This window comes from Phodopus roborovskii, unplaced genomic scaffold (genome assembly GCF_943737965.1).
Source record: "Phodopus roborovskii unplaced genomic scaffold, PHOROB, whole genome shotgun sequence".
Classification (NCBI taxonomy): domain Eukaryota; kingdom Metazoa; phylum Chordata; class Mammalia; order Rodentia; family Cricetidae; genus Phodopus; species Phodopus roborovskii.
The window spans coordinates 28,096,916-28,113,182 of NW_026126433.1; the positions used below are offsets into that span (position 1 = coordinate 28,096,916).

At 40.9% G+C, this 16,267-nt stretch overlaps 1 protein-coding gene across 1 annotated transcript in view; it reads right to left on the minus strand.

The window, feature by feature from the left end:
• Positions 1 to 16,267, minus strand: part of Axdnd1 (axonemal dynein light chain domain containing 1) — a 67,767-nt gene that overhangs the window by 21,956 nt on the left and 29,544 nt on the right. The window contains exons 15-17 of the mRNA XM_051185743.1: positions 15,547 to 15,781; positions 4,843 to 5,044; positions 483 to 576 (exon numbers count right to left, since the gene is read on the minus strand). Of these exons, the coding sequence (XP_051041700.1) occupies positions 483 to 576; positions 4,843 to 5,044; positions 15,547 to 15,781 (531 nt within the window). The remainder of the gene's footprint in view (positions 1 to 482; positions 577 to 4,842; positions 5,045 to 15,546; positions 15,782 to 16,267) is intronic.

Below are 16,267 nucleotides of genomic sequence, written 5' to 3' on the forward strand. Positions count from 1 at the left end.
ACTTCCAAACACTCGAGTACATAGTTCCCAGAGGCATTTCCAGGCTCTTATATCCCCTACATGGACTAACTACCTTTCAGTACTCAGGGTTAAAAAAGAAGTACATTAAGGGCATTCCCAAATGCTTCTATGACAAAGGATGAATTCTAGAATGCAAAAGAAAACAAATATATGATTCCATGGATCTAAATTCCTGAGGGTAAATTGAGCATTTTGCAAAAAGGGTTGCTATAGCAATGCCATGAGACACTAACAGTGCTAGAATGTTCTTCCTCAAGTCATTAGACAAATATTGAGTCCTATCATGTGATGCCCACTCTAATAAACATCCCCATTTTCCATTGAAAGTCATTTGAATAATTACCATGTAAGCTTCTGGTTCATGCTTCCCACTACTGATTCAATTGGACCCCCGCTTTTCCTTGAAGAGAATCCCCCAACCAAAGCAAAGCAGAACTCTGCAAAACCATACAAATACATACATGTCGAAGAAGCTCAATGTTACCATTGGTGATTTCATTGCCTATCTTCAAAAGCCATTGTTGGATCATGTCAAATATATGTCCTTGGAGTGTCCTGCAGAAAAAAAAAGCAGGCAAAATAAACCCAAGACACTTGAGTAGAATATACAAGTCACTGCCAGTGAGGAGAGAGCAGGGCATGGTAAGTTTGAATGCTGAGAAGTTTTTAAGAACTTAGGCAAAAGTGATTCAAAGCCTTGAACTACTAATATACTGGTTAGGTTGAGATAGCTTTCCCATCCTAAACAGATGTCAATTAACATGATGCACTTGAGACAGTGTACATGCTACCTGAAAACTTCTCTGTGCACTATAAACTGTTCACTCCTGGGCTAGGAGGAAGTTCTTGTGCAATGCTAATTAATTTTAAAATCCTCTCAGTGATTGGCTTCCAGCATGACCCACTCCCCAATGAAAACAATGAGAGTTAACTCTAAAAAGTAGACTATTGAAAGCTTCCAGAAATGATAACAAAGAAAAAAATTCAAACAATGGCTGAAAATGACCCAAATATATGGAAAAATAATAACACAGAAGATTCAACAGTCTCTAGGCAGAATAAACACAGGGGTCCATAAACAGATACATCACAGTGAAAATGCTAGAAGTTCCCAGTATGGAGACACTGCTTGACAAAGCAAACCTCAATTCACTTAAAGATCAAAGTAACGCAACACAACTGAATGAAATAACAGTCAACGAATGGGAAGAATTGGGAAACTCAAACGTGTATTTTTTTAAGCTTTTTAAAAAAAATATTTATTTATTATGTATACAGTGTTCTGTCTGCCACTGTCTACATGTATGCCTGCAGGCCAGAGGAGGGCACCAGATCTCATTACAGATGGCTGTGAGCCACCATGTGGATGCCGGGAATTGTACTCAGGACCTTTGGAAGAGCAGTCAGTTTTCTTAACCTCTGAGCCATCTCTCCAGTCCCAAACATGTGAAATTTAAGTGACAAATAGGCGATAAATATCAAGATTAATCATTAAGTACTTCAAGGTTAATTCGAGTAAAGAGACACCATACCATAACTCAGAAGTCCTTAAATGGGAATTGATAGCTTCAAATATTAAGAAACAACAAGGGTCTCAAATCCATGACCCAAAGATTCACCTTAAGACTGTGGGAAGGGCTGAGAGGACTCACTAAGTGACATACAAGATGCTTGGCTAATGTATGCAAGGTTATGGGGGGAGGGAGGTACCATACTAAATGATAATAAAATAAAAGGCAAAATGAAGTAAATCATGACAATTATAATACAAATCAATACCACAGAGCACAGAAAGACTCTGAAGAAAATCGATTAACCCAAAAGGTAGTTTTTTTGGAAAGGATGTGTTAGTTAGGCTTTCTATCATTGCAATAAAATATCATGACCAAAAGCAAGTTGGAGAGGAGAGTTTATTTCAGTTATAGTTGTTTGTAGTCCATCATCCAGGGAAGGCAGGCCAAGAATTCAAGGCAGGAATCTGGAGGCAGGAACCAAAGCCTAGGCCACTGGCTTGCTTCCCTGAGCGAACCATGTCAATCAAGAAAATGCATTATACAGACTTGCTACAAGCCATCTCAAGGAGGCATTTTCTCAATTGAGAGTCCCTCTTCCAAAAATGAATCTAGTTTGTATAGTGTTGACAAAAAACTAACCAACACAATTAAAAGTGTTTAGCTAGAATTACCAAGAAAAACGGAGGTGAAGTTCAGTGACTACATTGAGAAATCAGAGAGGAAACACAGTGCAGACTTTTGGAAACAAAGGATGGGGAATATGGTTGTAGTTCAGATGTGGTTTGAATGTGCCCTCAGTGGTCACTGTGTCAGAAGCAAAGTTCCATGTAGTAACATTAAAAGTCAGTAGAACCTGGGACTGAAGAGATGCTCTGCTATTACTTGCTGCTCTCCTAGGGGACCCAGGATCAATTCCCAGCACCCACATGATAGCTCACAACCATTTGCAACTCCAGTTCCTGAGGGTTGGCCCAGTTTTCTGACTTCTGTAGACACCAGGCACACAGACATACATGCAGGCAAAACACCCATGCATATAAAATGAAAGTAAAATCATTCCTAAAAGAAGTAGTAGAGCCTTTGGGATTCAGCTATGCAGGCAGGGTCTGCCAGACCCTTCGGGGAACATACTAGGGAAAAAGTGTTTAATTGCTACTAGACAAAGTAGCTGATGCCTACACATTTTTAGAATTAATAGTGAGAAAAAGCAGGAGAGAAATACCAGGATCTGTCCTGGAGAGACTGGCTCTCAATAAGGAGGGCTAACCCAGATGTGGGAGACATGGTTCAATATAAGCTCAGAAAATCTGCCCAGTGTTCCCAGCAATGGACACTGGAGAACAGAGGAGAGAGAATCCATAGAGAGGTTGCATGAAGGGTGCCTGCAGAAGGAGTTGCCAGCATTTTGTAGGGCTGGTATAGCTGTGGATGCCATTTCACAAAGCCCTGGTCACCCAACCAACAGCCTAGGTCCCTCTGTGGAAATTCAGCAAGACACTGCTAGGTGGAGAAAGGTCTTTCTTTGGACTGGTAATTGGCAAGGTAGGAACTCCCCCAGAACCGAAGCCTGCAGGGCAGCTTCAATCCAAGCTAGAACCAGGATGTCTGAGGACAGAATGATTGCACAAGGGTATCCTCCAGGACATCTGAGAAGCCACCACTGGCAAGACCACATCTGTAATCTTGTCTCCCAAAGGAGAGAGTCCAAGTGAAAAGAAGCCTGTTCAGAGGTTCAGCAGGCTCCTGGGAAGGACAGAGGCTCAGAAACCCCAGGCAAGACAGACTGCCTTCATAGTGTGTGCTCTCACCCAGCTCTCTCCCCTTCAGTTATCCCTTTAGTTAATACACAGTATCAGTTAAATTAGCCAACTCTGCCCTTCTCTGTTATTGGGCTGTACTTCCCCCCACCCCCGTGGTTTGAATAAGAATGGTCCTCACATGCTCATATATTTGAATGATTAGTCTCCAGGGAATGAAAGGATTAGGAGGGGTGGCCTTGCTGAAGGAAATGTGTCACTGGGGTTAGTCACTGAGGTGTCAAAGGCCCATGCCAAGCCCAATGTCTTCGACTCTACCTATAGATCAGGATCTCATCTACTCCAGCACCATGCTAGCTGCCATGCTCCACACGATGATGATAATGGACTAAACCTCTGAAATTCCAAGTGAGCCCCAATTAAATGCTTCCTTTTATAAGAGTTGCTGTGGTTATGGTGTCTCTTCACAGCAACACAACAGTGACTAAGACACCCTCTACCATTCTTTTTCATTTTCCTCTCCTAAAGAACACCAAGTCTGGGGCATCCCTTTGTCTCAGACTTATGAGAGCTAAAAGTATCCTTACCTCACCATACTTCTTTATTATCAACCAACCCTCAGCCAAAATGGCCTCATCCCCCTCGCCTGCCCCTACAGTTCTCCCCTCCATGTCTCCTTTCTCTCCCTTTCCTCTGTCTCCCCAATACCAGCTACTGGTCTTACCCTGGGGAGGGTCTTTCTTTTCTTTCTTTCTTTTTCCTTTCCACTCCCAAATACAGTAATTAATATTAATCAATTATACAATACTATTAATACTCCCTCCTAAAGCAATTGGCACTTATAAGATGACTTTTCTTTTAATATCATTGTATTTTGATAGTGGGCCTACATTTAATAGTGATTATTTTTGCAGACAGCATTCTTAACTGTTTATAATGGGAAAATGCAGAGAGTTGGAAGCATATTAGTGGTTGATTAGGGCTGTAGGTGAGGAGAGGGGGTATAAGCTAAATGGTTATATGTGGGTTATATGTGTTTTTTTTCCCCCCAAGGGTTCATGTTTTGGAAAGCTAGGCTTTTTGAATGGTCACTAAACTTTTAAGGGAAATGGCCTACTAGGAGGTAATTCACTGTGGCACTCTCAGGAGATTCTAGGGAGTTCCTACAGGAAGGAGTTGCTGGAAAAGAATGAGATAGATCCCTCTAACTTGCCATGTGATTCCCTCCCTCCTACATTCATTGTCACCATGGTGTCATTTGGTATGAGCCCTCAACAGACTCAGCACCATGCTATTTAGACTTTCAACTTGCAAAGCTGTAAATAAAAATAAACCTCTTTCCTGAATAAGGAGTCTAGCCACTGGTAGTTTGTGACAGTTAACAGAAATTCTGTTTCACCATCACAAGCAAAGCTTCTTTTTTAGAAGAGTGAAAAATTATTTTAAAATTAGCAACAGTTGCCCACATCTATAAATACACTAAAACTACTGAATTGTTGCTTTAGAGCTTTGAAAATATCCTCCCCAAAAAGAGGAGCCCGGGAACTTACGCGCCAGAATCCATGTCCATGTATTGTGGAACAGTACCAATAATGTTCAACAATGTGTCCAACTGGTACTTCATTTCACTGATTTTTTCATCTATTTCAACCCACTCTTCTTGGGGCATACTAGAAAACTCTAGGATGTTTTCTATCTTGTAAGAACACAAGTCCAGAGAAATAATCAAATTTGGAAGAACTTTGGAGATACCTAAAAAAGTGGAGGGAAAAATATAAACTATCTGTGGTATCATTGTTTCAATACTAAATTATAAAATCTACCTCTTTTTGTCCATCATCTACCGGAGAACCTTGAAAACTCATTCCTGAAAGGACTGGAACTGGCACAAAGCATCCCAAGACCAAGTTCTCAGCACAAAGGAGACAGAGGGCGGGGACTAAGACACAAAGGGGGGGGGCATAGAGGACAAAGGGGAAAAGGAAAGGAACAAGGGAGGGGGGGCAGGGATATATGTACTGAGGGACAAAGGACTGCCTCTGGATAGAGAGATGAGGCCCAGAGGCAAATGGCAATTTATGAAGGTAAAATGGGAAACCCCATGTTAGGATGAGTTGATTTGTTTTGTTTGAGTATGTTAATTAGGGTAGCCAAAAGGGAGCTTTTGATTGATGGACTTCAATGCTTTGATAGATGGAGCTTGGTGGTCAGCCTCAGGAGGAGGAAGTGGCCAAATAAGGGGACAGACCTTGGTGACTACCTTTAGGGATGTAACCTAACAGTTTTTAGCATGGCAGAGGAAATGAGAGAAGGACCAGTCCTGCCAGAGCCATGTTTGCCATGCTCAAGTCTACTAGAACCCATCAATTCCTAAGTAAACAACAAGCAGATGCTCTTCAGTAAATGCTTCTATAACCAGGGGATGCTTCTTTGGTGAGTTTGTGTTCTAATTTTCCTATTTTCTCCATGGAGAATCAAATGCATTAAATCCAGAAATTACCAGCTGTAGTCCTCTGTAAATGGCTTTAATTTGTCACTCTCTGAGAGAACATATGATGAGCTCTCTTCTCCCTGGGATAATTAACAACAGGTGAGAGTAGACACAGGTCTGAAGCCACCTCCTGGGTCCCTGACTGGGTCTCCATGAAGTCCATAGTTTCTTGCCTTGGCAACTACTATACTCCAAAGGCCCCTGAAAAATAGAGCCTGGATCCCACCCAGTGAAATAGTTCACTGTGAGGTCACAGAAAAATACCTTCTCTGTCTCATCTATTTAAGGGCTAAAAGTTAAACATATTTCTTGAGAGCATGTCATCTAACAGTCACTAGTTACAGGAAGGAAATTATGTGTATAGATACAAGGGAATGACATGAACAATAATTAAAGTATCCGAACAAGTACAAAGTAAATGGAGGAAACAAGTAACTGTCAGAGATATCACAGACACTCTACAGAGGTAAATAATGACTATAAGTATTTTAAAAGATGAGCAATAATTATGCAGGTAGGTCACATAGAGGAATATATCCCTAATAATAATAATAATATATAATATATGATGATGATGATGATGATGATAATAATATAATTGTGCTGCACTCAGAATATTTTCTGAAGGTTACTGGTTCTGTTAGTGAAGTAGTTTTCTGACACCCACTTTAGCCATTCCATGTAGGAGATCACTGCTGGTTTATATAGTATATATTCAATAAACTCTAAGAAATTAGAATTTTAACTTAATTGTTGGTTTCTGACTAGGGTTAAAAGTAGTCAAATCGACTCTGAGTTCCTGCGGGCAAGATCCTTGACCCCCAAATCTGGGCCTCTGCTAAAGAAAGAGGCCTCAGCTGGAGAGTTCCAGTTTCCAGTGAGATCCGACTATCCTGCAAAACCTTCCCAAGTTTCAGCTCAGCCTTTGTCCTCTTCTGCCAGCTATTGGCCAGAGGTGAGTCTGGGCCCAATCGGGGCTGCCTGTCCCCTACAACCTCTCCCCCCTCCCCCGAACTCCCTGGGTTGGCCCCTGATCCTGCTGCTCCTGTCTCCTGTCCCCATCGAAAGCACCCTTGGAGCTCTGATACACCCCCACCCATCCCCACCGCGAGCCTATCCCCCCTACCCTGTGCCCTACCCTACCCACGGTCCTGCCACTCTGGTTGAGCACTGGGACAGAGGGTGGAGCCAACAGTCCACCCTACTTCGGAGAGTTCTTGGAGCAACTCTGAACAAAGGAGACCTGACTATCCACGCGGGACCAACAGTAATTTCCACCTGCTTGGTCTCTGACCCCACCTCCAGTCCTCTGCTGGAGTCCCGGGCCCCTCCCAGAGATCCGCCTATCTCTGCGAGACCACTGTGAGTTCCTGCTGGCATCTTCTACTGGATTCTCATCCTTGACCCCATCCCTGGGTCCCTATCCACGGAGAGACCTCCTAGAGAGCTTGGACCACACAGAGCTACAGATATTGAATCTCAGACCCACATAAGTCCACCAGGGAAGTACCATAGAGAGAGGGGGAGACCCCACAAACACCTACTGGAAGAAGCTATGGGAAGAAGAAAACACCTTGCAGAAAGACAAGCATGACACCACCAGAATCTAGGGAATCTACACCAACTAGAACGGAACACAACAACAAAGCAGAGGAAGCAGAAGGGAACGACTTAAAAATTACCATCATAAAAATGATAGAGGCCCTCAAAGAAGATGTGAGAAAACCCTTAAAGAAATGGAGGAAAAAACAAACAAAAAAATGGAAGAAATGAACAAATTCCTTAAGGAAAGTACAGAAAGCCAAGAAAAAAACAATTAAGCAGGTGAAGGAAACAGTTCAAGACTTGAAAACTGAAATAGAGAAAATAAAGGCAACACAAACTGAAGGAATGCTGGAAATAGAAAAACTGGGCAAAAAATTAGCAACTACAGACACAAGCATAACCAACAGAATTCAAGAGATGGAAGAGAGAATCTCAAGCGCAGAAGATAAACTAGAAGAAATAGATTCATCGACAAAAGAAAATCATAAATCCAACAAATCCTTAACACAAAACATCCAGGAAATGTGGGACACCATGTAAAGGCCAAACCTAAGAATAATAGGCATAGAGGAAGGTGAGGAAGCCCAGCTCAAAGGTGCCAAAAACATATTCAACAAAATCATCGAGGAAAACTTTCCAAATCTGAAGAAGGACATGCCCATGAAAGTACAAGAAGCATACTGAACCCCAAATAGGCTGGACCAAAGAAAAAAGACCCCTCGACAGATAATAATCAAAACACCTAGCATACAGAATAAAGAAAGAATATTAAGAGCAGCGAAGAAAAAAGGACAGGTAGCATATAAAGGCAGACCTATCAAAATTACACCTGACTTCTCCATGGAAACCCTTCTGGCCTTGAGGGCCTGGATAGATGTTCTAAAAGTATTAAGAGAACACGGATGCCAGCCCAGGCTACTATATCCAGCAAAACTCTCAATCAATATAGATGGAGAGAACAAGATATTTAATGACAAAACCAGATTTTCCCAATATGTATCTATAAATCCAGCCCTACAGAAAGTATTGGAAGGAAAACTCCAACCCAAGGAAGGTAACTACGCCCACAAAAATGTAGGCAACAGATAATCCAACTATACCAGAAACCAAGGGTAAAGCAGAACTAAAATATTCACAATACCACTGCCAACAACAAACCTAAATCAAACAAGTATCAAAATCAATGGTCCTTACTCACCCTCAACATTAATGGTCTTAACTCACCTATAAAAAGACACAGACTAACAGAATGGATACGAAGACAGAATCCATCCTTCTGCTGCATACAAGAAACACATCTAAGCTTCAAAGATAGACATTACCTCAGGGTAAAGGGTTGGGAAAAGATTTTCCAATCAAATGGAAATAAGAAGCAAGCAGGCGTAGCTATCCTAATATCTAACAAGTTAGACTTCAAACCAAAATTAGTCAAAAGAGATGAAGACGGTCATTTCATATTCATCTCAGGAGAAATCCATCAATACAAAGTCTCAATTCTGAACATCTATGCCCCTAATACAAAGTCACCCACATTCGTAAAAGAAACACTACTAAAACTCAAAGCTCATATAAAACCTCACACACTTATAGTGGGAGACTTCAATACACCACTCTCAACACTAGACAGGACCACAAATCAGAAACTCAACAAAGAAACAAAAGAATTAACAGAAGTTATGTCTCAACTGGGGTTAACAGACATCTATAGAACATTCCATCCAAAGACAAAAGAATATACCTTCTTCTCTGCTCCACATGGAACCTTCTCTAAAATCGACCACATACTAGGTGACATAACAAACCTCAACAGATACAAGAGAATAGGAATAGTCCCCTGTATCTTATTGGACCACCATGCTTTAAAATTGGAATTCAACAACAACACAAATAGCAGAAAACCTGCAAACTCATGGAAACTGAACAACGTGCAATTGCACCACTCCTGGGTCAAAGAAGAAATAAAGAAAGAAATTAAGGACTTTCTAATATTCAATGAGAATGAGGATACAACATACCCGAACTTATGGGACACCTTGAAAGCAGTGCTATGAGGGAAGTTCATTGCACTAAGTGCCCATATGAAGAAAACAGAGGATAGTCACATAAGAGAATTAACAGCGCAATTGTAAGCCTTAAAACAGAGAGAAGCGAATTTACCCCGTAGGAGTAGACGCCAGAAAATAATCAACTTGAGGGCTGAAATCAACAAAATAGAAACAAGGAAAACAATACCACAAAATCAATGCAACAAAGACTTGGTTTTTTGAGAAAATCAACAAAATAGACAAACCTTTATCCAAATTAACGAAAAAGCAGAGAGAGAACATGCAAATTAACAAAATCAGAAACGAAAAGGGGAACATAACAACAGACACAGAGGAAATCCAGACAATTTTCAGGTCATATTTTGAAAATCTGTATTCCACAAAAAATTGAAAATTCAAAGGAAATGGACAAATTTCTGGATAACTATCACTTACCAAAATTAAATCAAGAACAGACAAACAACTTAAATAGACCTATAACCCGCAACGAAATAGAAGCAGTCATTGAAAGCCTTCCAACCAAAAAAAGTCCAGGGCCAGATGGATTTGATGCAGAATTCTACCAGACATTCAAGAAAGAACTAATACCACTACTCCTCAAACTGTTCCACAAGATAGAAACAGAAGGTTCATTGCCAAACTCTTTTTATGAGGCCACAATAACCTTGGTACCCAAGCCTCACAAAGACACAACTAAGAAAGAAAACTACAGACCAATATCCCTGATGAACATCAATGCAAAAATACTCAATAAAATACTGGCAAACCGAATTCAAGAACACAGCAGAGAAATCATCCACCATGACCAAGTAGGCTTCATCCCTGGAATGCAGGGATGGTTTAACATACGAAAATCTATCAACGTGATCCACCATATAAACAAACAGAAAAAGAAAAACCATATGATTATCTCCCTAGATGCGGAAAAAGCCTTCGACAAAGTCAACACCCTTTCATGATAAAGGTCTTGGAGAGGTCAGGGATAACAGGACTAAACATAATAAGAGCAATATACAGCAAACCAACTGCCAACATCAAATAGAATGGAGAGAAACTTAAGCCAATTCCTCTAAAATCAGGGACAAGACAAGGCTGCCCTCTCTCTCCATATCTCTTCAATATCGTACTAGAAGTTCTAGCTAATGCTATAAGACAACAAAAGGAGATCAAGGGGATCCAAATTGGAAAGGAAGAAGTCAAACTGTCTCTATTTGCAGATGATATGATAGTTTACATAAGCAACCCAATAAACTCTTCCAGGGAACTCCTACAGCTGATAAACACCTTCAGCAAACTAGCAGGATACAAGATAAACTCAAAAAAATCAGTAGCCCTACTTTTTTCAGACGACAAAGAGACAAAGAAATCAGAGAAACATCACCCTTTACAATAGCCACAAGCAACATAAAGTATCTTGGTGTAACGCTTACCAAACAAGTAAAAGACCTATATAATAAGAACTTTGTGGCTCTAAAGAAAGAAATTAAAGAAGATACCAGAAAATGGAAAGATCTTCCATGCTCTTGGATAGGTAGGATAAACATAGTAAAAATGGCAATCTTGCCAAAAGCAATCTACAGATTCAATGCAATCCCCATTAAAATCCCACCACAATTCTTCACTGACCTTGAAAGGATAATAATCAACTTTATATGGAAAAACAAAAGACCCAGGATAGCCAAAACAACCCTATACAATAAAAGAACTTCAGGAGGCATCACCATTCCTGACTTTAAGCTCTACTACAGATCTATTGTTCTGAAAACAGCCTGGTATTGGCATAAAACTAGACAGGTAGACCAATGGAATCGAATTGAAAATCCTGATATTAACCCACACACCTATGAACACCTGATTTTTGACAAAACAGCTAAAATTATACAATGGGGGCGAGGACAGCATCTTCAACAAATGGTGCTGGCACAATTGGATGAGGGTGTGTAGAAGACTGCAGATAGACCCATGTCTGTTGCCATGCACAAAACTCAAGTCCAAATGGATCAAAGACCTCAACATCAATCCAGCCACATTGAACCTCTTAGAAGAGAAAGTAGGAGGTATCCTTGAACAAATTGGTATAGGAGAACACTTCCTGTACATAACTCCAGGGGCACAGTCACTGAGAGAAACAATTAATAAATGGGACCTCTTCAAACTTAGAAGCTTCTGTAAGGCAAAGGACACAGTAGACAAGACCAAACGGCAGCCCACAGACTGGGAAAAGATTTTCACCAATCCTATATCTGACAAAGGGCTGATCTCCAAAATATACAAAGAACTCAAGAAACTAGTCAACACAACACCAAATAACCCTATTAAAAAATGGGGTAAGGAACTGAAGAAAGAATTCTCAATAGAGGAAATCAAAAAGGCTGAAAAACACTTAAGAAAATGCTCCACATCCCTAGCTATCAGGGAAACTTTGAGATACCATCTTACTCCTGCCAGAATGGATAAAATTAGATGGATAAAATGAGATGACTCATGTTGGAGAGGATGTGGAGAAAGGGGAACACTCCTCCACTGCTGGTGGGAGTACAAACTCATACAGCCATTTTGGAGATCAGTATGGCGGTTCCTCAGGAAAATGGGAATTAGTTTACCACAGGACCCAGCAATCCCCCTCTTAGGCATATACCCAAAGGATTCACATCCATGCAACAAAGACACCTGTTCAACTATGTTCATAGCAGCACTATTTGTAATAGCAAGAACCTGGAAGCAACCTAGATGCCTCTCAATTGGAGAATGGTTAATGAAGATGTGGCACATCTACACAATGGAATAATACTCTGCAGAAAAAAAATAATGGTATCTTGAAATTCGCAGGCAAGTGGATGGCACTTGAAGAAACCATCCTGAATGAGGTAACCCAGTCACAAAAAGAGGAACACAGTATGTACTCACTCATATATGGATTTTAGACCTAGATCAAAGGATCACCAGCCTATAATTCACACCACCAGAGGAACTAGGATACAAGGTGTATTCTAAGAGATTCATATAAAGTCCCTCACAGAACTGGTAATGGACAAGTCCCCCAGAGCTCAGGGGAAGTGGGGGGGGGCAGCGAATGGATAGAGAAGTAGGAGAAAACGAGGGGGAGGAAAGGAAAACATGTGCGACCAGGAAGATTGAGCCCAGTTAGGAATAGAAGACAGGAGAGAGAGAGAGAGAGAGAGAGAGAGAGAGAGAGAGAGAGAGAGAGAGAGAGAGAGAGAACATAAAAGAGGGAGCCAATATTGGTTTTAAGATAAAATTGAACACAAAGAAAGGTCTAGAGAACTACAAGATTACTGCCAACTAACAATTTGAGCTTCCATGGAAAGGCTACAATAAATGCCCTTCCCGGAGAGTGAGATCAACAACTAACTTCTCCATGGAGCCCTCAACTAATGCCTGTTGGAAACAGGAGCAAACACCCATACATAAACACTGAGTTGAACTAGAACCAAGATGCAGATGGAGAGGACAACACCATGCAGCAGAAACACATACAGACAGCTTACCTGAACAAGGAGGAGCTAACGGGCCACCAGACTGATAGCTGGGAAGCCAGCATGGGACTGACTCAGGCCCCCCTGAATATGGGTCTCAGCCAGAAGGACTGAGCAGTCTAAGGGACCTCAGACAGTGGAGCCAGGATGTATCCCTGGTGCACAAAAGGACCTTGCTAACACATCCCCCATGGAGGGATAACTGCCTTAATCTAGAGACAGGAGAGAAGCCCTAGTCCTTACTTCACCTGTCAGACCTACATGACCCCTACTGGATGACATTCCCCTACATATGGAATCGGGGTGGGGGGTGGGAGTGTGGTTAGAGTACATGTGAGAGAGCAGAGAGGGTAAAAGGGAGGGAAGGAGGGAGGAAGGGAGGGAGTGAGGGAGGTTGGGAGGGAGGGAGAGGGAACTGGGATCAACATGTAAAATAATAAATTAAATTTTAAAAAAATGCTTTGACTCCAAAATTTAAGTTGAAGGACAAGTTACTGGGGAAAACGATTTCTATTTTTATTTCCACAGAAAATGAAAAGATGTGGATTCCTTCCAGACTAATGTAGTTTGATCAAGCCAGACTGCCTGAAACAGAGTACCAGGTGATCCTACATTCAAAACAGCTGGACAAAGCAGCCTGACAGACTACAGCCAGGATTTCTGAGTCTTCTTCAAATCCCCCATGACAGTGCCCCTTACCAGCAGGAAGTAGTTTGGAAAGAACAACGCCCAAATTCCCAAATATTGTCTATAAATGTTTGTTTTCATTTAAATGGACTTGGTTATATAAAATAAATAAAAAAAAAAAAAGTAGTCAAATCTCCCTGGAAAATCTGCAAGAGACAGATACATGAAGTATAAGAGTGAGTGGGACCAGGACCTGGACTGAAGAAAACCAGCTGAAAATCCACAGATGGATTTGATGGTTGTCTCCCTTAGCCCAGATTTCTTGATATAATAATCTCCTTAAAAGCAGGATGCAGAGATTTTATACCAACAAAAGGGTCAATCCATGAAGAAGGTGCAGCAATTATAAACACATAGACAATCAATATCAGAGCACCACAACATACAAAGCAAAAACTAGGAGACCATTCCAAAGAAATAGTTGAGGTCTCTGATTTTTTATTTTACAAAATGACTCAACAAAGAAATATGAGGCTGGGGCTGATTAAATGGCTCCAGAGGATTAAGGTTCAATTCCCAGCACCCATATTGCAACTGACAACCACCTGTAACTCCTGTTCCAAGGGATCAGATACCCTCTTTTGGTCTTTGTAGTCCCTATGTATATATGCTATACAGACATATATTCAGGCAAAACCAACAGATATTTGAAAAGTCAACCAAGAGAATGGGAGAAAATATTTGTAAGTTATATGTCTGAAGAGTGATTTGTACCTAAAATAAAAGAACTGTAAGGTAGACAAACATTTAAGTAGTAGCATACAAATTAAGACCACAGTGAAACAGTGTTTCACATCCACTGACAAGGTAAACTTGAGTCCAATGGCTGCCTTTGAGGATATGAAACTGTATCCACCTCAGCAACAGTGTAGTCTCTGAAAACCTAAACAAGAGCTGTCAAACAGCCAGGACTTCCAGAGGAATGAACACAGAAAAGAGGGACAACCCAGAATGTCTATCAGCAGGTGAAACTATATCAGTTGTATACATGACAGTTTATCTGGTCATAAAAATGATGGAAGGCCAGCTATGGTAGCAAATGACTGTAACCCACCACATGAAGGCTGAGGCATGAAGACTGCAAGTTTGTGGATAAGTTATGTCCTAAATATTGCAAGAAATCAACAGATGGTTGGGAAGAAGACTTATTTATTAAGGGATAATGGGGAACACACACACATGCAGATACAGTGGGCAGCAACGCCACAGCCTTTTTGTCCACCAGGGAAAGATGGAGAAAGCTCCGGACCAGGTCACCAAATGGTACATTATGTCACAAAGCCTTCCACCGGGAAGCCCAACCCCTCTCCCCTACTCCAAACAACACCCATATGGCTAGTCACCCCAAATGTCATTGGCTAATTGAATCGAGCTCTCACATTTAAAAAAAAAAAAAAAAAAAGATAGTGGTTCAGGGATCAGTCTGGTCAATATAACGATCTCAGGCCAGCCAGGGCTACATAGAGAGACCCTACCTCAAGATGGAGAGGGGAGCAAGGTATGAAAGATTGGTACAAGCTATAAATATAGATGACCCTTAAAAACATCATGATACTATGTAAAGAAGCATAAAAGGGCAGCACAAAGCACATATCTCATTCATATAAAAAGCCCAAAAGGAACTACAGAGGATAAAAAGTGGATTTAGGAATAGGGTAGGGATGAGGGGGATAAAAAGGTAAGAACTGAAGGATACAGGATTTAGAATTCCTAGTGAAGTATTCTAAATATTGTAAACTCAACCATGGTAGTGGATACACAACTGTGTATGTTGCATTCACACTCTAAACAGGTGGACGATATATATTAAGTTGTATCTCAACAAAATGATTCTCAATGCTTTTTTTCTGCTTGAAACTGGGATAATTTGTACTTATCTCTTAGATTTTAATTTCTATGAAGTCTTTGAGTTTTAACAGTATCCAACACTGTAGTTACTCCTTAGATTCTTTACAATGCCAAGACATCTCCTTTTGCTTGCTTGCTTACCGTTGTCACCATTTATTCTTATCTCATACTCTCTGTAGAGCCTGCCTATGGTTTTTATCATTTCTTCCATGTACTCATGCTCTGGGGGCAACTCCCCGTCCATGTTCTTATGACGACAAAATATCCCAAACCCAATGTCTGTCCAGTTCTCCTGCAAGCGTTTAATGATCTTGAGGGAGTCATATTTGGCCAACAAAAAATCCCCTGTAAACTTTTCTTTCTCATCACTCAGCAACTAGGAAGGGAAGAAGCAGAGAGGGGGAGAATAGGACATTATTAATCCAAGCCTGCCCCAAACCTCCAGGCCCCAAGATTCTTAGTGATTCTAGAGTGTCCTGGGTTATTGTCATTGCTTGTACATTTCTTCTTGTAAGATTTTGGAGTAAAAAACACTCATGCTCAAATTCTTATTCTGCAATTTGCCACTGAAAGGTAACTAGTTAACTGTTCTACCATTTGCCTCTGACAGGTAACTAATTAACTATTCTGCCATTTACCACTGACAGGTAACTAGTTAACTATTCTGTCATGTGCCACTGACAGGTAACTAGTTAACTATTCTGTCATTTGCCACTGACAGGTAACTCAGCTAAGTCTGGGAATATGTGAGATGGGAATCTATCATGCGCTGTCAGAAAGGATATGATAATGTATGAAGTGCATTTCCAGCCAGTTTAATAAACTAAATAAGGATTATTATTATTCCTAATTAAGTATTTTT